General features: G+C 50.4%; 3 protein-coding genes across 3 annotated transcripts; all 3 read left to right on the top strand.

The window, feature by feature from the left end:
* Positions 1-10,511: 10,511 nt before the first annotated feature.
* On the top strand, positions 10,512-13,857 carry CC1G_06533 (RNA-binding domain-containing protein; the record flags this gene model as incomplete). The annotated part of the gene is made up of 8 exons (XM_001835078.1): positions 10,512-10,576; positions 10,628-10,874; positions 10,937-11,177; positions 11,231-12,236; positions 12,290-12,455; positions 12,512-12,713; positions 12,766-13,562; positions 13,618-13,857. 8 exons carry the CDS (start codon positions 10,512-10,514, stop codon positions 13,855-13,857), a joined length of 2,964 nt encoding a protein of 987 aa, XP_001835130.1.
* Positions 13,858-14,839: 982 nt separating this feature from the next.
* On the top strand, positions 14,840-20,758 carry CC1G_06532 (ATP-dependent bile acid permease; the record flags this gene model as incomplete). Its single annotated transcript, XM_001835077.2, has 31 exons — positions 14,840-14,922; positions 14,981-15,057; positions 15,112-15,396; positions 15,456-15,620; positions 15,680-15,693; positions 15,749-15,770; positions 15,826-15,860; positions 15,916-16,049; positions 16,106-16,127; positions 16,180-16,212; positions 16,270-16,407; positions 16,461-16,567; positions 16,627-16,693; positions 16,752-16,820; positions 16,874-17,305; positions 17,362-17,412; positions 17,466-17,670; positions 17,732-17,979; positions 18,038-18,356; positions 18,415-18,550; positions 18,611-18,705; positions 18,756-18,826; positions 18,880-19,069; positions 19,136-19,384; positions 19,444-19,458; positions 19,515-19,744; positions 19,814-19,872; positions 19,928-20,065; positions 20,133-20,266; positions 20,329-20,523; positions 20,586-20,758. The coding sequence occupies 31 exons, from the start codon at positions 14,840-14,842 to the stop codon at positions 20,756-20,758; spliced, it is 4,191 nt and encodes a 1,396-aa protein (XP_001835129.2).
* A 343-nt stretch (positions 20,759-21,101) lies between these two features.
* CC1G_06531 (hypothetical protein) lies at positions 21,102-21,960 on the top strand (the record flags this gene model as incomplete). Its single annotated transcript, XM_001835076.2, has 3 exons — positions 21,102-21,652; positions 21,705-21,743; positions 21,792-21,960. The coding sequence occupies 3 exons, from the start codon at positions 21,102-21,104 to the stop codon at positions 21,958-21,960; spliced, it is 759 nt and encodes a 252-aa protein (XP_001835128.2).
* Positions 21,961-22,275: the final 315 nt, after the last annotated feature.

Here is a 22,275-nt window from a genome sequence, read left to right as displayed (position 1 = left end):
GCCTTTCTCGTTCTAATCGATAATCACTTGTCTTTTCGAGAGGTATCAAGAAGTAGTACTCCGCGGTCAGGTGTACCACCGCGTCGGTCTCCCGACCCGAGCTCGAGCCACGCCTCTCGAACGCAGCAATTCGTCGCGAGGCAAAAAAATCTCTCGAGTTCTTTTGGCTGGATTTTCCTTTCCTCTCTTTCTCGGATAAACTCCGACCTTGCTGCGATGGCGATATCTCAGATCTTCCCTTTGCACCCAGGCTCTCGAGAAAAAGAAAAAGAAAATCTCTGCGGCAACGTGTACTCATTCACCTTTTCTTCGAAATCTGTGGCAGCGTCTTCGAATCCTTTGTGAAATCTGCCGCTCATCCGCCTGTGTGTACTCGATGACTCGTTCCTACCTCACCGCCCCCACTGTGTCTTTCCGTTCACACAAACGGCCCCGCCACCACTCCAACCAAGCCCAGGTCTTCTTCTCCAAAGGGACGATGACGTCGCCTATTCCTTACCCACCCCTCTTGACAGTGACCCAGACGTCTAAGTAATCTCCACTCGAAATCGCCAATCGAACTTATCGAATCGAACGAACGAATGAATTGAATGAACGAAATCCCACCCAGTGCGTCACATCACAAGCAAGGAAAAAGAACCCGGAAAGCCCCTTGGGCTTCTGAATCGGGAAAACCGCGCTACACTGGACTTATTGCCTTGCTTCTTGCCTTGCCACCTTGCTTCTTGGCTTATGCTACTAGTCCTTACGACTATGGATGTCACGGTCACGGTATGTAGGTCCTGCTCAGATGCCCGGCGATACCGATCCACCCTCCACTTCGCGGCGATAGCGCCAATCGTTACACGTTACACGTTGTTTCCAGGCATCGCAATCGCACGTCGAGAAACAGACGAGCGGGAGGATCGATTTTCGATGATCCTCGCGCGTGGACCTGTGTTATTGTAGGTATGTCGGATTGCAATAAAAACGCTATGCTTATTTTCTGTCCGAGTCTAAACTTAGGACGAGTGGTTTCTGGTGCCGCTTGCCCTTGACCTCGCCCTTGACCTCGATTTCCCCTGTGGATTTGCCCTTGACCTTGGTCCTTGACCTCGATCCTATCCTATCCTTGACCTAGGCCACTTGTGGGCCACCTGTGTCCTACCCACTCCCTCCCGATAGATCTCGCCATCCCACATACCTAGACCTATTCACGTTGACTCGCCCGGCAGTACTCGATTGCTGAACCCAGAGCCCAGAACCTTCGTTGTTTTCAACCAACCAGCCTGCATTCCCTTGATAAGAGCGATCGATATGAAAATACCTGGCTGCCAGTGGCTGGTTGGCTGGAATGACTGGTGTGGTCACTACATTTCGTTGGAAATGACTGACTGGCGACTGGCGGACTGGTGACCGGCTATTTCATCTATGTACTGTCTAGTGTGACGACTACACGACACACGACATTATCTGGGCGGATATATGATTATCTAGACGGACTGTTCTAGAGCGCGCTCTGACATCGACAACTCAGGTTGTTTGGATTGTTATTATCTTGTCGATCGTCCAGGGTGACGGTGACGATCGACACCGAGTGATTAGTTGGCTGACTATCAGGCAAAGTACTCGATGTCGGATGTGAATACCAGAGGTACGCACCCCTGTTCTTCTATTCACATTCACTTCATGACCTGTGTGTATCGATGTAACAAAGGGTTCGTTCATTTCATTCTCCGCGCACAAACTCGTTCATGGGTTTGGCTCTTGCATTACTGTGGCTTCATCGAGTTGGGATTCGTTGGCCCTTGTTTTCTGCGCCACTCAGTTTACTCAAGTCTTCTGTTCTGACCTTTACTTCCGTTTCTGGTATCCCCCATGCTTACTACTTACCCTCTCTGAGTTCCTCACCTTCCCCTGCAACCCCGGTCCCACATTCTCATTTGAATCTATTCACTTCATTTCGCTCCTTTAAATTAATGAAAGGGATTAAACAAATGTAGAGTGATTGGGCCTTGTTCTCCAAATTTGATCGCTTAGGGGACGTAATAAGGATCGGTGGGTGGGAGGTGCCGCCGTCGGTTAGTAAGTAAGTATGTACTATAGTATTCCGTCGGCGGTGGGATGGATGTCGATGACCCTCGTTGAACGGTGAACCCTGGAGAAATTTCTAGATGGGTCCAGCATTCAAAAGCCTGGTTGAACTTTGTCATTTCGAGTCAACTAGGGTTCTGTGCGTGCCACTTTATCCATGAGGGATGGGGGATGTGCCATTCGCTCCCTTGGCCGTGTGTAATCCAATCCTCCTAGGGTTTTACTATCAACCGATTACAGCAAAGTGGTATCCAAACCCTCGACCCTCGCTTCGACCTCACTAATCAATAATGCCACAATGCCACCACACAGGCCTGTAGAGTTTCTCTTCTATCCGAGTCTGGTATGCATTTCAGTAAGACAGACCCGTGTATGACGAGATTTGACTCGTCCCCCTCCCACCATAGCTCGACCCTGCATTTTGTTCCGTGCTCTGTGACCCGACATCCGAAACGAGATCCTAACAATATTTCAATCTCATCTGTAGCCTCATGTGTAGCGTGCTCAGATTCCAGAATGAGAAATAAACTTTGAGTCTATAGCCTCGTGACCTATGTATGTATCCCATCCGAGTCTCTTTAAAACTTGGACGCTCCCGACGTCCCGAACCCCACTCGGGAATCGGGTGGTCAGAGCACCGCGCAATGCGGGTCTCTCGAACAACGCGAAAAGCCTTAGTAGGGTGGTATCAAAACACGATGCGAGAAAATAAGCTGGAAGGAGTAATTACATACGAGCTCTTAGAACTCGTCCTCGTCTTTCGGGGAACGAGAATCACTCGGAATAACGACACCATGGTAGAGGTAGAAAGAAAAAAAACGAAACCCTCTGCCCTCCTCCCCCCGAATTCTATCCGTACACCGGACACGCTTCAGTAACATAACTGAATACTTAGAAATGGGGTAATGTACTTGGGTGTTGATGCGGATGCGGATACGGGAAGGCCAGGAGGAGGAAACGAGGCGCGCGTTCAACACTGTGGGAAGCTGTTCCCGTGATTTTCACGGGAATTAGGATTTCGGACCGTGAAACTCACGGCATCGACCGTGATCCGGAGGCCGTGAATCTGATCACGGCCTTTCCGAACCTTGACTTTCACGGCCCGTATCTCAGGGCCTTGAAAATTCACGCCCACTCTCCTTCCCGACCGTGAACTTTCACGTCCACTCCCCTGTCTGACCGTGAATTTTCACGGAGTACCAGACGGTCACAGAACAACCTCCCCTTGAGGTCCAACTATCCGTGTTTATGTTATTTTGCGACTTGACTTCACATCTCAGAGCTCGCACCCGCTAATGTATGTCGGCATATTACATTCTGGTATGGGGCAATACAAATCAGTTTCACATATGGTCTGACCCTGATCTATGTATTCCTATAACTACCGCAAGTTTGAATACACAGTCCTGCCAGCAACGTCTATGCTGGCAGCTGAACTTCGACTCTACAGCTGAGGCACTGCCGGGCAGCACGTACGGCGCGGCAGAACTTGAACGGAGAAGTCCGAGGAGCATGTGACCGCGTTAAATCTCCGACGTCCGACGCGCGACGCACGTCGACCACGGTCCTCAGAGTCATTGCCCTCAACCACCATGATCTCTTCTCGTTTCACCAGTCCTTCTCACTTTTACGAGCCCGCCGTCGACTATGTAGCCTCAAGATGCTTTGAGAATGTCAGCCAGTCCTCAGCGTTATCGGATCGACCTTCATCGCATGGACATGTGAACCACGATTTCACCAATGTCACTGGATATATGCGGCGAATCTCGCCGGCGCGCAGAGGAACGATCGCGTGGGGCTGAGAGAGCAGGTGGCACACGGTGCAGGCGTCAGAATCGAGGTGAGAGGAACATCGTGGTCACGACTATTCCGAGAACTGATGCAAGTTACTGTCCAACGGTCCCAGATAGAATCAGTGTCTTTCTTTCGCGTATGTTGTCCGCCCTTATCCATTCTCAGGTGTATGTTGAACTTTGGCTTCTGGGAGCTGCAGCTACAAGTTAGCACCTCGCCCTTTCGAAAATAGGATGAATCCCGTGACGGTACGTGGACTCCGTGTTTCTCTCGTGCAATTACTGATTTTCAGGTTGAGCCTGTCATTTAGAACGCAGGGTAAAATCTTCACTCGGTAACCCTCTCTGTCTCCATCTGCATCACGGTAGGCACGAGCTCTTCAAGCTCTTTGCTCTGGGCTATCCTTCGCTTTCTGATGTGGAGCCTTGGGCTGCGATGCTTGGCTGGTTAATGATTGTGGTGTGTACCTTGTAGATTATTAAGTAGCTGTAATCGACGCCGTAATTCAAATTGCTTGAACCCAATTTCTGCATTATATTCACGTCTGGATCGCCTCAAGATTCACGGCCATGGACCGTTGGTTTCACGGTTTTGGGCCTGATATTGACGGTCATGGACCGTGGGTTTCACGGTTTTTGCACCTGAAGATGTCTACTTCACGGTCAAAGGCCGTGAAAACTCTGATGTAAAGAAGGCTGAATTGAGGTGGGTGCAAGATTGCCCGTTATATTGCCCGTTATTATTCACGGCCTTGCACCGTGAACCGAAGGCCGTGAATTTCACGGGGGCGACTTCCCACAGTGTCAAGGATTCATCTTTTCTGGTGCGCCACAATCAGTTGGGCGCCTCGCTGGGCTTCTGGATGGGTTGGCGGGAAATTTGGTTGGCGGGACGTTGGACGAAGTTGGAATTGGGTTCGAGGGATTCTCTAGAGTTCGAAGAAAGAAAAATCCAAGAGCAGTACATACTCGTGCTCTTCGAGAGAGAACTAGTTCCAAGGAGAATCTCAGGATTTACCAACTTCCCTGGAATTTGGACGAGGTCCCAGCCCGATACACCCGCAATAACCTCACCAAAAGCTTCCTAGTTTGCCTACCTACCAGTTACGTTCCAAACACGTTGTACGCACGCACGCGTAGTTTTTATTCAGTCGCAGGTCATGGACGAACCTTCGGATACGAGCGGAGACCCGCAACCGCCACACTAAGAGTGAGATCGCGTCTTGGTATGGCGCTATGAAACCAGAACGCGCTGTACACTCGGAATTCGGGAACGACGGCCACACCCAACCAAAGGCGCAAGCAACTTCCAGACTGAATTCGAAACGAAGATCATCGCTGTCCTCATCGCACCATACTAACAGTAGTATTCGACGACGATTTTCGATACCCAGGGTTCACGAAATTTTAACGATCTCCGTAGCTAGTACTATGAGCCCTGAGGTGTATCGATCCACAGCAGTGCCAGCTGCAACGAGGCAGAAGAAACGCCGAAGAAAAAACACAAAATTAGACTCGATAGTCAAAAAGACCCTGACATCAATTTCTTTTACATATACGCCATTCTACCTCTGATGTCAGAGAAAAAGAGAGGCTCGCAGGTTGTATTGTAACTGCAACGCGACGCGTGTAGAACGCGTGTTTTCGGATTTGTGGCTGAGGAGTTAGGGGCGGGCGAGGCTTGGCGGTGGATCAGGTTCTTGGCATTTCGATGTCTTTTTTTTTTTCTTTTTGGTGAGGTGCGGGATTTCGGAAAAGGAAGGTGTGTGCCTTGGTTGAGGATTAAGGCGGGGTGGCGGGAATGGACGGCGAAGTTTGGGTTGGAATCGGTGGTTGGGCGTGGACATTATTTAGTTGATGGGAAGTAACTTTGAACTGCAGCCCGTCGACAACGTTTTGGACTTTTGGAATCGAATAGGCGCAGGGAATCCGTCTGTCGTGGAATTGGGCTTCGAGCCTATCTTCGGAGAAGGAGCACTGGACGCAGGGAAGACATAACTCCGACGGCCCTGCCCGTCGACCTCGAGTTCAAATTTTTCAGTCCGTACGTTAGTACCCTCGAACGACATTACTCACCCGCCATTCAGCGACGCACACCATGTCAGTACGGAATATTTATCATATGTTATCTTCTGCAACGAGGCGCCCTTCTTACGACAGTATTTCGCCGAAAGGCCCGCCCTAGCCACCCTCTTGCCTCAGATCCAAGGAGCTAAGTCGTACTCTACTCCTTCGAATCGACTCATTTCTCTCACAGATATTTAGACATTCGGGATACAGCGCCGCCTCGTGTTCGCGACTGCTCGAACCCTCGTACCCTAGTACTTCCGTAAATAGCAATTGAGAGCCTGTGGGCTCGGAGGGAAGGGCGAATAAGCGAGAGGGAGGAGGCCTCGAGGCTTGATAGAAGAGGTGGGTTATGTTATGACATAGGCGTTCCTTGTGTGGTGGTTGTGTCGATTAGGGCTTGGATGTCCGAAGAAGTTGGTTATGTTCGTTCGAGGTTTGGCCGAGGTGTGCAGGGACTTTGGTTTGCATTCCGAGTCGGGCGGAGGCTGGTATCTGGGCACTGGTTATTTTTGAGACGTGGAATAAATTGGACAGAAGGAGTGGAGTGATACGCGAACATGTCCTACTTTGGTTTCAGGAGAGTATGCATAGTTAGATTGCTTACCTAGACGACCGTGCCCTGAGAACTTCAATCAACGAAGGGGATGATCATCAAGTGGAAGTATACGGTAGGCTCTGATCATGATACGGTATGAGCGGAAAATATCAGCGATGTATGTCATCGCTGGCCCGCGTTCTAAAATTAGCGCCCAAGAACTCAAGGCGATGCGAGGACATCGAGTTCGAGTGAAGATGCTTGTGATGACTGTCTATGTCTATCAGATTAACATCAAGCATCTTATTTGGCTTCGCCTGCATAGTGAAGGTTATTGTTACACTACCTCGAACTTCGAAGGAGGCAGGCAGTTTGAATTCGGTAAGGCGGCGATGACGTTTTGGCCGTTCTTTTCCGAGAATAGTTAAGTTCCAGAAATGGATGTTAGGGCCCGAGGCGAAGTGTAAGTTTGGTTGATATGCCTTCAGAGGAAAGTTTGGGATGGAATTTTGGTATGGATAGGATTCTATGAAACGCCGTGGCTGGCCTCGTTGTTTCGTCGTGGTGGATTACGAGGGAGGGAAGGACAAGGGAGTAGAATCCACGGGAGCTGAAGCGTCGAGAGGTGGGAGATGGAAGTGTAGGGAATGAGCGAGGCCGGCGCAGGGACTTCGCGCTCGGCAAGATAAGATACAAAGGGCGTGGACCTGCTCAGGGTGTGATCTTGATGGATGCCGGGACGGAGACAGATGTTCGAGATGGCCGCCTTAAGGGATGACATATGTAGACGGGAAAACGGCGCATTGAAGCGCGCAGTGCGCGTTTCCATTTCGCTTTGGTTGTCATTTTAGTTGAAACATTCAGAGCGCGTTGTGTCGTTCATGAGGCACATACGCCGCCCTTCGACCCTGAGAAGTGAACGAACTCCCATAAGGAAACGGGGAACCAGTGGGCAAGCGTGGTGAGGGTAAAGTGGAAGGCGTGGCTTCCCGCTCCCTTTCTCGCGCTTCCGAATAACGAAGGCTGACTGACGGATTTCGTTTCTGGGATCCTATCGTTCCGAAGTTGCCATATTGCCGCAGGGTACAGCCTCGATTTAACGTTCAATCCCGTCGACTGAAGCCAGAGATAACAAAAGAAGATCGGAGGGTTTGCTAGTAAACTTTACCTTTTTCACCTTATTAGCGAGTGGCCATACTTAAAAGAAGATGGACTTGTATGTGCTATTGTGATTTCGAGGGTGAGAGAAGAATGGTTTGTGATGGAGGCGTAGACGGGGAATGAACGCTCCTGGAGGGATTGGGAAATGCGCGGGCGCCTATCGCGGTTATGATCGAAATGGTGAGATTAGATATGAGGAGTGATCAGAATCATCATGATGGAGGTGTAAGTACCATCTTCGCGATCTCACTTAGTATTAGATGCAAGCTATTCCCCAGTCATTCACACTATCAATGAAAGGCCAGGCGTCGACGGTACGCTCATCGCTGAATCAAGAGTTTGTTTGAAGTCCGGCGGTGTAAGGAATCTCCTCGTCGATCATCACATCTTTCATACATCCCCTTCCTTCATGTAGGGTTCGATTGTGCAGGATACCACACACCAAGTGTTCGTTGAGAGAACCGCCCGTCGTTAACATGTGAGTCTTAGAAATCGGTTTGGTCATTGACCTGCAACCTAGGTCTGCCAGACAAGTTGCCCTGCCCTGCCAGCCAATCCCCACGAGAGATTAATCTCCGTTTCATTTAAGAACCGTTCAGGCCCGGAGCGTGCATCCACTCGCCTTCCTACCACGCTTTCATAATTACCCTGAGAAGCCTAGCCACGCTAGAACGCACGATGTACGATTATCAGCCATGTCAACCCACGTCATAAGTCGTTCTCTCAAACAATCGATATCGCGAACTTCCAGTCGGTTGAACCGTTTCTACGATGCGCTGTCGCTGTTTTGCGTGGACGTGGAGCCTCTGTGTGGTCATGCGACCCGAAACCAAACCGTACCCCGAATAGAACGGGAGGAAAGGTCTCCTTTGACGTTGAACGGACCCATCATGGACCATTGACAGGGCTGGCAACGCCCGATGCTCACAAGGTACGAGAACGGGGTCTAAGGGGGGTCTCCGTGACCACGAAGTGGAACGCCACTTCCAAGACCTCGGGGAGGAGGTGCTTGAATCGCTGTTAGAATGCCTCCGTGTGGGGAAGGGGTGGGGATTTAATTAAGGGATTTGACGTTGACAGGGGGAGAGAAGAGGTGTGGCATCGATTATGAAGTCATGTTTAAAGCAGGATTGGCGAAGCGTACTGGATAAGGAGTCAGCTGTACATGGTGGGATTACGGTGTGAGAGGAGTACGGGGATTTCTTTCAATGGTGACGTTCCGCGACAGCTTTGTCGCTGTATGACAGAAGAGATCAGATATAGACTTTGTTGTGATGAGTGTCGAGGGAAGAGATAAGTGGTGACGAGGGACTGTTTTGGGTAACCTCCAAGTCTAATTATTTTTTGGCAGATAGAGCTGGGGTGGCCAAGGTGACTTCAGATCTCAGAGGAAGAGGCGGGGAAGTCGAGGTGGTGAGGTCGCCGTCCTGTCTTAACAATGATATCCTCTACACAAGGTTCAGCGCAAATGCTGAGGTTAAATCTTGTAGAACTTGGCCCTTTGTCACACGAACGGTGAACGGAGAGAAGAATTCATAGATAAGCAGGGAACTCACGACTTGCTCGAATGACCCTCGATTCGCATCGAGACCGTCGCCACAGAAGTCTAATCTGGCAGGGCGGGTTCTCCAGCAACGAAATAGGCATTTTGTGTGAGCCTCGGGAAGGGTCTTGAGCCGCTCAATGATCTCATGACCGACTTCAAGTTGAAGCTTTCCATTAATGTCACTTTTGGGTATCACAATTACTACCGCTTCAACCTCTTTGTTGTCCCAGTCACTGAAAGGCCCGGGGGTGTAGCTTTCGGGCTCGGCAAGAAGGCTGCTTCTTTCTAGCCAGAGTGCCCAATCAACTGGAAAGTTTATCTCGAGAATGGTTTTAAGAGGACTGTGAGTCAACGCGCGCCTAGCCTAGTATGGAACAGTCACCACCCTGAAAGGCGCCAACATTCATCGATAAGGGGCTATAAATGTCCTTCTTCCTACGGCGTGGATGAACGCCACCTCACAAGGCTCATGGTGCGATACGGTGCGAAACGTGAAGGTCCGGGGTATTTTGAGAACGACATGACGCGGCATCTGAAAGGAAAACTGGAAACGAGCGAGCGGATGACCGGTTATCACATTATGATAGCGGGAGGACCTAAGGTCTTCTTTGAATGGGCTCTGAGAATCTATGTGAATGCAGTGGAGTGGGTCTTTGCACAGACAACTTGTTGTGTACGACGTGAGGCCGAGGATTCAGACGAAGTGAACTGGTTTCTTTTGGATGGGGGAGGGATGTGTACTTCCTCTGCTTTGTCACAGAGAGTGAGAAGCATTACACAATGCACTTTGGCGGTTCACCCGTCACTTCCGTTCCAACGTTCGTGGTATATTTGTACGCGCTTCCTTTCTGAGCGCTAAAATCAAGCGGCCTAATAATGCGGCTCTGTCGGTGGCGGTCAGTAAAAGGAAGCAAAGCAGGTGGGGTGGCGGCGGATGGCGCAGCCTCACAGTATTGTAAATGGAAGTAAATGTGATATCAAGATGAAAGCTTCTTTGAAGTCTTTCGCCAATAACAGCTGTGCTTACCCTGATGAACTAGGATGTAGTGGCACAACGAAGAGTTTACGCTGGGTTCTTGGAGTTTTAAAAGGGGAGGACTCAGGCTCCTGTAGGAGATACACCTCCTTTCCAATTTCGCCCTCACCATGAGTAAATTTGGAGCGCCGAGTTCACTGCGGCTTCCTTCGGGTTAAGCGCCCAGGCTTCGGGATGTCCTGAGAAGGCCAGCACAGCCACATCACACAGCCACACACCTCCCTCCCTCGCGAACATTTGCTTCCAGTCCGTATCAACATCGCAGACGACGAGCTGCTCAACACATAACCCCCAACAATGTCGACAAAGCTGGGGAAGAGGAAGGACAGGGAAGAGGACCAGGCTCCCGAAGGTGGCCATGGGTGCGTCACGATGCTCAACCTCATGAAAACTTCCAACTAAAGTGCATCTAGTTCGACGCTTTTCGTCTCGAATCTGCCGTACACCGCGACTTCGGTTGACCTGCAGACGTTGTTCTCGGATATCGCGCCTGTGAGGTCGGCGTTTGTCGTGACTGAGCAAGGCACGGGTGTGTCGAAGGGTGTTGGATATGTTTCGTTTGCGTTGAAGGAGGATGCGGAGAGTTGTTATACCAAAATTTCCGAGGAGGGTTTGACGCTTGCTGGGCGGCCCATTCGAGCTCAGTGGGCTGATAAAAAGGTGCGTATTTGAATTCTCGATGTCTTTTTTTCCATTGGTTAATGTTGTTTTGGGGATTTTAGAATCGGCGTAAAGAACCCAAGGAGGAGGGAGAGAAGAAGGAATCAAAACCGAAACCTGCACAAGCCAAGGCGTTTGTGAAAGTACCTCATGATCCCATGGCTATTAGGGCGATTATCGTCTCTGGTTTGCCTTCCGGAATCGATTCCAAAACATTATGGAAGAAGATTCGAAAATGCCCGGGAGCGGAAAAGCTGGAGTGGCCGCAGAAAAAAGAGAATGGGGAGGAGGATCCTTCGACTGGTGCGCAAACAATATTCATCTCTATCTATCGTCTTGACCGACAGCCCCTCTAGCTCAAGTCATCTTCGCGAAACCAAGCAACGCACAAGACGCCGTAACCAAACTGCACGCGCACGTCTACAAGGGTTCTCTTCTCTCCGTCACCCTCAAGAAACGACTTGAAAATCTCGCCAAACCGATCCTGAAAAAAGGGGCCAAGCCGGCTGAGAATGCGCCTACTGCTGTGGCTCCGAGCCGTGCTAGCCGTCTCATTGTCAGGAACTTGCCATTCGATGTCACCGAGCAAGACCTTAGAGCTCTTTTCCTCCCACATGGCCCCGTGTACTCGATCGATATCCCCAAGGTGGAGGAGACGGTGAAGGGGAAGGAGGGTGAAGAGGATAAGGTGGTGCAGAGGAACAAGGGTTTCGCGTTCGTGTGGATGTTGAGCAAGAAGGATGCGGAGAAGGCGTTGGAGGCGTGTAATGGCAAGGCGGTCAAGGCGGGTATGGCGGAGGAGTTGGTTTTGGATAAGCAGAAGAAGAAGAAGCAGAGGAGGTTGGAGAAGAAGATGGCGGCTGCTGCTGCCGCTGCTGCTAAGAAGGAGGGCGCGGAGGGAGAGGATGGAGCAAAGGGAGAGGAAGACGAGGAGGAGGATGACGACAAGATGGATGTGGATGAGGAAAAGAAGAAGAGTGCTAAAGAGCGGGTCATTGCTGTGGATTGGGCGTTGAGTAAGGAGAAGTGGAAGGAGGAGGTGGCCAAGGCGGAGCAGGTTAATGTGGACGCGGAGATGGCATCTGCCTCTGGCTCGGGCTCGGAGGATGAAGATGACGACGAAAGTGGTTCGGGTTCCTCGGGAAGCGAGTCTGAAGATGATAGCGATGACGAGGGACTGGGTGTGCACGGAGAGGACAGCGGGAGTGAAAGCGACAGCCAACCCTCCGATTCTGACGACGAGGATTCAAGAGACGATGACGACGTTCCCGTCAAACCTCAGTTACCACCCCCAGAAAGCGGTACAACACTCTTCATCCGGAACGTGCCATGGGAAGCAACCGAGGATGATTTGAGGACACTGTAAGGCGCTATAACCTTTCCTCTTATTGTCCCTCTGCTCACCCGTGTTTCAGGTTCCGTGCCTTTGGTCCCCTTCGCTATGCACGGATAACGATGGACCCAGAGACCGGGCGCTCTCGCGGTACAGGGTTTGCGTGCTTCTGGAACAAGGAGGATGCAGACAAAGTCATCGAGCAGAGCGACATTCTCAAAGCGGAGACGATGGGGCAAGCAGCGACGGTAAGCTCTGGTCTGTATTCTTTGGCGACGACCCCTAAATAATCACCGTGCCATAGCCCAAGAAGAACCCATTCAGCCTCCCCTCCATCTTGACTCCCGATCCATCGTCCAGTTTGGCAAGGACATTGGTTTTGCATGGGAGAACGCTTGATGTGGTTAGAGCTGTGACGAGGGATGTGGCGAGTAGACTCAAGGAGGAGGGTGAAAAGTTGAGGGAGAAGCAGGATAAGCGCAACATGTATCTCTTGCGGGAAGGAGGTATGTACTACATTGACATCCTGCCCGAAGCAGTTCTAACCTAGTTATTCAGTGATCTTCCCGAACTCCCCCGCTGCGGCCCACCTCCCACCAGCAGAACTCGAACGCCGCAACTTATCCTACAACTCTCGCAAAGCGTTGCTCAAGTCCAACCCGTCCCTCTACGTCTCCCGCACGCGTCTAAGTATCCGCCAGTTACCCATCTTCGCTACCGAGCGGATGCTCAAGCGACTCGCCATCCATGCCATCCGTGCTTTCAACATCGAGTTCAAGGAGGGTAAAAGGGAGGGTCTTACGCCGGATGAGTTGACGGAGAGGTCGGAAGAGAATCTGGAAAGGATTTTGAGGGAGGGTATTGCGGAGCAGGAGGGGCAGGAGGCGAAGCCTGTGAAAGCTAAGGTGAAGGCGAAGGGCAAGGGAAGGGATACGGGTGTCAAGCAGGCGAAGATTGTTCGTCAGGCGGAGCGTGTTGATCCTATTACTGGCAAGGGACGGAGTAAAGGATATGGGTTCCTCGAGTTGCATCGACATGCTGATGCTCTACGGGTCCTGCGGTGGTCGAATAACAACCCCAAGGTCAATAGTTTGTTCGAGGAGTGGTGGCAAGAGGAGATGAAGGATATTTTGAAGAAGGAGCAGGCGAAGAAGGGGGAGGAGAGGGATGAGGATAGGATTAAGAGGATTAAGAATGAGATTGAGGCGTTGGAGGAGGGGGAGAAGAGGAGGGAGGGTAGGGGGAGGTTGATTGTCGAGTTTTCGATTGAGAATGTGCAGGTTGTGCAGAGGAGGGCTGGGGGGAAGCAGGAGAGGCCTAAGGGCAAGGAGGGGGAGAAGGAGGCGGAAGTATCTGTGAGTTCCTTTTTCGTTTCGTTGAAGTGTTTGTTCTAATCCATATTCACTCCAGCCAATCAAAAAGGCGCATGGCGCCTCCGGAAAGAAGGGCCCGTCGAAGCAGAAAGATGGACGCGACCGCAATGCAAAGACCACATCAGATAACCAGGAGCCTCCAGCGAAGAGACAAAAGAAGAGCAAGGACGATTCCGAGTCTACTGCTTCATCGCCTTCGAAACCGAAGAAACCTTTCAATCCTGTCGGGTCGCTAATAGGAAGGAAGAGAAAGGCTCGCAAACTCAAAAAGGCGTAGTAAAAGTTCAGTAGTACTGACACTACGGAAATTGTAACAATTTGTCACGTCACAAATTACAATTGCATTGCTATCTCGCATTTTGTCATGTCACACCAGGGCTAAATTGCTACGAAGTAAACGATAGTGTCACAGCTGTATACGGGGCCCCTGTGTATCTGATCTAGCGTTTAAGGTAGTGTTTGCTCCATTTCCGTCAATCTGATTATCTTGTGGTTGTACAGAGCACAGAGGCATTGCCGACTCTCGTCGAGAGTGGATTTCTGCTTCCTGAATGGCCGATTCGTATTTAAAACGCGAGTTTGAGGGCGGGTTGTTGTGACAAAAACTACTTTGCTATGTCACACGACGACCCCCGATTGCTACAATTTCCGTAGTGTCAGTAGTAGTGCTGCACTGTTACGCATATCTACCGCGTCCAAGAACAATCTAACGCGTTCTACAACTTTCCGAGATCTGAATATTCGATCCAGCCGGTTTCTGCTTCGTCATCCCCTGGAAAAGTGGATTGGTAAGGCAAATCAACGGGTTTTGGGCGCTTAAGGCTTTCTTGGCCCGTGGGGCAAAAGCCTCCGTCGAAGGTCGAGAACCAATCATGTTGCTCCGAATTTGATTATCAATTTGTAGGTTTGGGTTGCGTGGAAGTGTGGGTGCAAAGTGAAAGACCGCTGGTTGCTTTTGAACCTTTTGCTCGACTTTGTCGACGTCCTCGAGGCACCAAGAGCCAGTAATACAGAGTCGTCTTGTCAGCATCGACACCGGGCGAACATCGCGCAGCAGCAGCACATGGAGCCATCAATTTCGTTTAGCCTCGCATATGGGAGCGGCCATTTTGATCGCAGAAATTCTTCCGGTGCCGTGCTGACGAGGCCCTGACGGAACCGCAAAGAACATGAATCAGCCCCGCTGTTTGTGGACCTGAACCGCCATGTTCTCCCATTAAAAAACCTCAGTCTCGTTTCCTGGAAACTACTGCGGAATCATGAAGGTCCCCAAACCGCTTCGACCGAAGCCTGCCCCGCCAAAGTTTGGCCAGGACAAGGTGCTACCAGAGAAGACTGTAAAGTGCGTTTTGAAATTTCCGTGGATGGAGTAGTGGATTTTGACGCTTTGTATCGTGTAGTCCGTGGTCGAGATTGTTGTTTGGATGGGTGACGCCGTTCTTGGCTGCTGGATTCTCGAGGCCGTTGGAGAAAGATGGTGCGTCGCGTGTCCGACGAGCGCTTTGTGCCCGTTGCTTATCCCGCTGTATAGACTTTTGGCGACTTCGCGATTCTGATCTGAGTGCCTTGGTGACGGACAAGGTCGAGCAAAGCTACTATGCCCGCTGTCCTCCAGAAAAGAGACCTCGACATCTTCAAGAACAGACGAATGAAGAGATATCCGAGAAGCCCGGGGATGAAGAGTCATTGAAGAAAGACGACGCGACCGCGACAGAGACTTCTGCAAAGAGTCCATACGACGAATCGCTCTTCAAGGCGCTACATTCAACATTCAAAGTCGAGTTCTGGATAGCGGGTGTCTTCAAGTTGATTGCAGGTGCGTTTTTGAGCGTGCCTTTGCGCCCGGGGACGCGTTGCTGATTGGTGGTCTACTAGATATTCTGAGGGCCACGACGCCCCTTGTGACGAGGGTTTTGCTGCAGTGGCTTGAACAATCGTACTATTATCATCGTCTTCCGGAATCTGAGAGGGAGGGGCTTGAACGTCCCCATGGAGTTGGGTATGGCATTGGGCTTGGTTTCGCGGTGTTTGCCATGCAACGTACGTTTTCTCGTTTCGTTCCCTAGTTTGGATATTGAATTGACCGAATTATCCATTAGAGGTGGCCAGTTTGGTGAGTTTGGCGTCGTCATGTTCTCCAGGATATTTACTGAAGCTGGACTCTATAGTTGAACAATCACTTCATGCAAAGTGGGTTGCTTCCTCTCCGACGATTTGAAATATTGAACGAATGCCATTTTTTCAGTCGCGATGACCATCGGTCTTTCTGTTCGAACTGGGGTATGTTTGCTTTATTACAGCATGGTCGTTTCTCTCGCTGACTCCTCCATTTTAGCTTATCGGTGCTATCTTCAGAAAAGCTCTTCGCATCTCAGGCAAAGGTCGTATCAGCCACAATGCCGGCCAAATCACTACAATGATTTCCACCGACACTACTCGACTTGACCGTTTCGTCGGCTTTGCGCATATGTAAGTGCGTGTTCATTGTCGCTGAGAGGAGCGAGGCTTATTTGATCTTTCGGTAGTCTATGGACTGCTCCCATCCAGGTATGCTTTCCCATACATTGACTTGTTTTTGTCGACTCATCTCTGGGCTTAGCTTGCCATTGGAATTGGTTTGGTTATCGGAGTGGTACGATCTTTCAATTCACTTCCGTGTAGCCATGTCGCTGATATAAATCGCACATAGCTCGGATATTCGGCACTCGTTGGTTTGGGCGTTCTCATCATCGGTCTACCAATCCAGATCATTCTCGTCAGAATCATGTTTATTCAGCGATCTAAGGGAGTGAAGTATACCGACAAGAGGATCAGGTTGACCAACGAGGTGGGTTGGCTGACTTTTCACCGTCTGAAGACACTGCTCACGAAGGCACTCAGGTTCTTCAAGGCATTCGCCTGGTCAAGTTCTTCTCATGGGAACCCTTCTACGTTGACCAAATGATCGAACTGCGTGCTGGTGAAATCTGGGCGTTGAAGCTGACTGCGTACGTCCGATTGGTTTTATGTTTGATTTTGAAATTGATTTCGAACTTCGTGTTTCTAGGGTTGCACGATCGGCGATGATTGCCATGATGACTTTCATCCCCATTTTGGCTTCCGTCCTTTCCTTCGTAAGCTATATTGCAATGTTCGATGCGGTGAGGGCACCTACTGAGCGATGTTTTATAGATCACCTACGCATTGACTGGTCACGCCCTCGATGTCGCCACCATCTTCAGCGCCCTCCAGCTGTTCAACGTGAGCGTTCCTCCGATACGCAATGGTCCCAGGTTGCTAACGACGCCCCACAGATCATCCGAATTCCTCTGCTCTTCTTCCCCTTCGTTCTCGCCTCTTACTCCGACGCATTGGTCGGAGCCAAGCGTATCAGCGCATTCCTCACCGCAGAGGACCTGCCCAAGCCCTATGCCATGGAACAAGAGTTCGAACTGGCGATTGACGCGGAGGGTGACTTTGCATGGGAAACAGTAGGCTCGCCTGACCATGGAGATGGGAAGAAGAAAGACAAAGACAAGGCGAAGGATAAAGCTAGTTCGGACAAGGGGTCTAAGAATGGCAAGAAGGGTGAAAGTGAATTGCCGACGCATGTGGATGAGAAGTCTTCGTTGAAGGAGAAGGAGAGTGTGAAGGAGGAGGAGAAGCCGTTTGAGTTGAAGAATCTCAATTTGAAGGTTGCGAAAGGCTCGTTTATTGGTATTGTCGGAAGGGTTGGATCTGGAAAGGTAGGTCCACGGTGGCGTTAATTTTTCTTCGTTATCCTCTTACATCTTGTTCTTAGAGTTCCGTCCTTCAAGCTCTCATTGGCGAGATGAGGAAGACACGAGGCAATGTAAGTGAAACTCTAACCCCATGTGTGAAGTTCGCTAACGGGGTGTTCGGCAGGTTAAATTCGGAGGCTCGGTTGCATATGCCCCTCAAAACGCCTGGATCAAGAATTCGACGCTGCGAGAGAATATCTTGTTTGGACAGGAATTTGACGCGGAGAGGTACCATGCTGTGATTCGAGCGTGCAACTTGGAGAGGGACATTGAGAACCTTCCGGAAGGCGACCAAACTGAGATTGGAGAGAAGGGTATCAACCTTAGTGGTGAGTCTGAATCGTCCCTTCGTTCTTAAACAGCGTTTTAATTGTTTTTTTCGTGACGCAGGTGGTCAAAAGGCACGCGTATCCCTTGCGCGAGCGGCGTATTCCAAATCGGACATGGTGCTCTTGGACGACCCCCTTTCGGCTGTGGACGCTTACGTCGGCAAGGCCATCCTCGATAACTGCTTGCTGAATGGTCCTTTGGCGAATAGGACGAGGGTTCTTGTGACTCATTCTCTGCATGTCCTTGATAAATTGGACTATATCTATGTCATGGACCATGGGCAGATTATCGAGCAGGGGACATACGACGTACGTCTTTTATTTCCATCGCAGTCGAGTTTAGCTGTTGACGAGACGGTGGATTTAGGATCTCATGGCGAATAGCGTTGTCTTCTCTCATCTCGTTGAGGAGTATGGAAACACTGACTCGGATGACGATTCTGTGCATGCGGAGAAGCAGATTGTCGGTCGGGATCGTGCCAATAGCAAAGCTAATCGAGATGGACCTCAAGAAAATGGTGATGCTGTAGAGGGCAAGAAGGGTTCTGGAGCACTCATGCAGGACGAAGAACGAGAAAAGGGTTCTGTGGGGTGGTATGTCTTTGCTAGCTATTTGAGAGCTGCGGGTGGCTTGTATTGGGGAGTTTGGCTCTTGACTGGGCTTACGCTTTCTCAAGCGGCTAATGGTGCGTTTCTCTCTCATTTTTTTGGACTAGGAAGTGATGCTGAGCATTGTGTCTGCAGTTGGTAACACCTTGTTCCTGGGCTTCTGGACTGCGGAGAGTATTCCTGGGTTTAAGCAAGGACATTATATGGCGGTTTATGGAGGCCTTGGTGTCGCTTTAGCCCTGATCACGTTTGTGCTGTGCTTCTCGTTCACGTACGTGTTTCCTACACGGGATATCTATTCGTTTTCTAATTGATCGTGTGTTAAATACAGGCTTGCGGCTTTGAGGGCCAGTTTCTCCTTGTTCCGTGGTGCGCTGAATGGAGTTCTTTACTCGCCCGTGTCGTTCTTTGATACCACTCCTATGGGTACGTTCTTCGGGTTTTGAATCCTGGAATTGGAGCTGACCGTTTGACAGGCCGTATCATTTCTCGATTCTCTAAGGACCAGGATACCCTCGATACCGATATGTCGATGATTTCGTTCCAGGTATGTGGCTTTTTCACCGGTCTCGGTATCAAGTACTAAGTTTGGTTGTTTAGTTCGCCAATACCCTTTTCAGCGTGTTTGGAACTATCGCCTTGGTGTTCTATACCTTCCCATACCTTGGTATTGCGTTCGTTCCGTTGGCCATCTTTTATCAGCTGGTCTCGGTGTACTACCGGACTTCAGCTGTCGAGATCAAGCGATGGGATTCGGTTCTTCGTTCGCTTTTGTACTCGTCGTATTCGGGTGAGTGACCACGGCCTTGTTCGACTGACTTGAAGGAATGCTGATCATGACGCTTGTATGTTGCAGAGAGTTTGACGGGTTTGTCGACCATCCGAGCTTATCGAGTTCAGGGACGTGCTGTTTCGGATGCGGAGGATGGACTCGACTACCAGAATCGGGCGTACTATATGATGATCACTATCCAGCGGTGGTTGGCGGTGCGCCTTGACCTTATTGGAAACCTCCTGCTGCTTGGTATCGTCCTGTTCGCTGCTGGGTTTAGGAATAGTGTCAATCCGGCGAGGATTGGTGTTGTGTTGACGTATACTTTGAGCAGTGAGTGGGCTTTTTTCGTTTTTGTGTAGGTGATGAGCGCTGACTTGGATTGCTTTTAGTCACCCAATTCTTTTGTAAGTTCATTGAAGTCATAGTCCAGTCGGAGACAAATGTTGACATTCCCTCTCAGCGGAAATGGTCGCACAGTACGCGCAGATCGAGCAGAACATGAATGCGGTGGAACGTGTGCTGCATTATGCCGACTTGCCTTCGGAAGGGGAGCGTCAGACTTCGCAGGACCCGCCGCCTTCTTGGCCGGAGAAGGGGGAGATTGAGTTTAAGAATGTTGAGCTTGCGTATAGGGAGGGTTTGCCGCTTGTTTTGAAGGATGTTAGTTTCCAGATTCGACCTGGAGAGAAGGTGCGTGGTTCACGGTTCACGGAGCACGGTGCCATGGTGGACTGATGAGGCTGATTGGTGACATTGCAGGTTGGTATTGTCGGACGAACGGGTGCTGGCAAGAGTTCCCTGTTGCAGGCTCTCTTCCGGTGGGTATTCGAGGTTGGCTTAGGATGGTGGCATGTAGACTGATCTTGTGTTCAGGATGGTCGAGGTACAGAGCGGCAAGATCGAGATCGACGGTGTCAACATTAGGACTATTGGTCTTGAGAGTTTGAGGACGAGGTTGGCGTTGGTTCCTCAGGACAGTGTGTTGTTCCTTGGAACTTTGCGAGATAACTTGTATGTGAATTTGGGCTTTGTGTGCCATACCGTCTTTGATGCTTATTCTGTTCTGTTCGGTTCTTAGGGATCCAAAACGTACACGAACGGACGCTGAACTCATTCAGGTTCTTCAGCGGGCGTGGTTGTTGCCCAAGGATGGTACTGTCGACCCTGCGGCTGAAGCCAAGTTCAGCCTTGACGCTATTGTTGGAGATGAAGGTAAGGATCAACCTAGGAATTGGGTATTGGAGTTGAAGATTGCTGATCTCTGTCTATTGTAGGATCCAACTTTAGTGTCGGCGAAAAGCAGTTGCTGGCTTTGGCGCGTGCGTTGGTCAAGAACAGTCGAATCATCGTTTTGGACGAGGCGACGAGTAGTGTTGATGTGGAAACCGATGCCAAGCTCCAGAGGACCATTCAGACCGAGTTCACGACGTCCACTCTCCTGTGTATCGCGCATAGGTTGAACACTGTCGGTGCGTATCTTACTTTCTCTCAACGCCTTTGCTCCAGTATTCATGGAATTTTCGTCTTTCAGCGTATTATGACCGCGTTATGGTGATGGACCAAGGCAAAGTGGCGGAATTCGACACTGTGCTGAACTTGTTTGATAAAGAAGATTCTATCTTCCGTTCGTTGTGCGATGAAGCCAATTTGCAGCGCGCGGATATCCTTAGAATTCGTTCGGAACACCAAAAACTACTCGAGTGAAGAGGATGGATGACAAGCTAATGCATGCTGGATTATTTATGGCTTTTAGACGTATACACTTTTTATTATAGTGATAATGATACCTTGGGACTGGTTATATCATAGTGTTACCCGGTGCGCTGGCTATTTTCGCAAAGTCGTCGGAGGAGGGTGGAAACTGAGGAGGAATGTTTTGGACCCCGACTCGGACTCAGACGATCAAGCCGGGTATTGCCGAAAGAATGACGTATGCGAATGCGAAATGGGTTCGCGTTTGGTTGCCTTTCGCTGTTCTCCACCAATGCTTCAGATGCTCAGGACCTGCGTGCAGCGATGTAGAAGACTCGGTTCATCGAGCAGAGCAATGTTCTACTCGACGACGACTATTCCTCCACCAGGGTCGGACGCGCACGTCGAACTACAACAGTCTCTTCCTGGAACGATACAGGCTCACCGGTGCCACATTTTCCTCAGATCTGACAAGCGACCCACCGAGTTCCCGGAGAAGTATATATCTCCCATCCACCGTGCTCTGCTGCTCCGGTTTTTCCGACAAGGTGTCATCGCCAACTCGGCTTGGTATCCCGACGCTTCCGCCTCCGACGTCCCTGCTGCAACGGTTTTCACACCTCTCGCTGGGAGACTTGATATACCCGAGGTATCCTTGGAGAATATTGATGCTGTTGAGAAGCGGATAAAGGCGCATTTGGAGCTTGAAGGGCCGGTGTCGAAGGAGACTGGAAGACTGGTGGATTTGTATGTGTGTACGCATGCTGCGAGGGATTGTAGGTGTGGGGAGATGGGTGGGTTAGTTGCGAAGGCCCTTAGGGAGGCTGCGGAGGAGTGGAATAAGAGTAAGGGGGCTGAGGGTGTGAGAGTGAGGGTTGGAGAGGTTGGGCATGTTGGTGGACATAAGTGAGTTGTTGGTGGATTGGTTTACTTGATTGAGATTGAGATTGTTTTATAGGTATGCTGCGAATGTGTTGGCGTATCCGCATGGCGAGTGGTAAGTGATCTCTTTTTCCTGGGTTGGACTAGTCTGACTGGTGTATAGGTTTGGTATGGTTCGCCCAGAACATGCTTTAAAGTTGCTGGAGACACTTGTTTCTTCACCTATTCGTCCGTTGACGGAGAGAGATCCGCCAACGTGGAGGTCGCATTGGCGCGGACGGATGGGGTTAGGAAAGGATGAACAAATAGAGCTGTTCAAATTGACCCAATAGGTGCCCTCGACCCAAAGCAAAAGCCATATCGGTCACCGTCCTCACCTACCCGGGATGGAGGACACGCAGTACAAGGTGGACGGGTCTGGCCAGTGTTCGCCCCTATGGACACTACTACACAACAAGAACTATAGAATGCTTCATCTCATGTCCACTGTCATGGTCAAAATCAAATCCATGCAGCCACTGCATCTCGCGGGGCACCAACCCAGAAGATCCTTGGACAATCCTCTTCCTTCGCGACGTCCATTTTCTATCAGGCCACCTTACTGGGAATAGTGCTCTCGATGACCTGGAATATTGAAGTCGGTGTGA

This window comes from Coprinopsis cinerea (assembly GCF_000182895.1).
Source record: "Coprinopsis cinerea okayama7#130 chromosome 12 map unlocalized cont3.12, whole genome shotgun sequence".
NCBI classification, from domain to species: domain Eukaryota; kingdom Fungi; phylum Basidiomycota; class Agaricomycetes; order Agaricales; family Psathyrellaceae; genus Coprinopsis; species Coprinopsis cinerea.
This window is presented reverse-complemented; position numbering and strand designations above follow the sequence as displayed.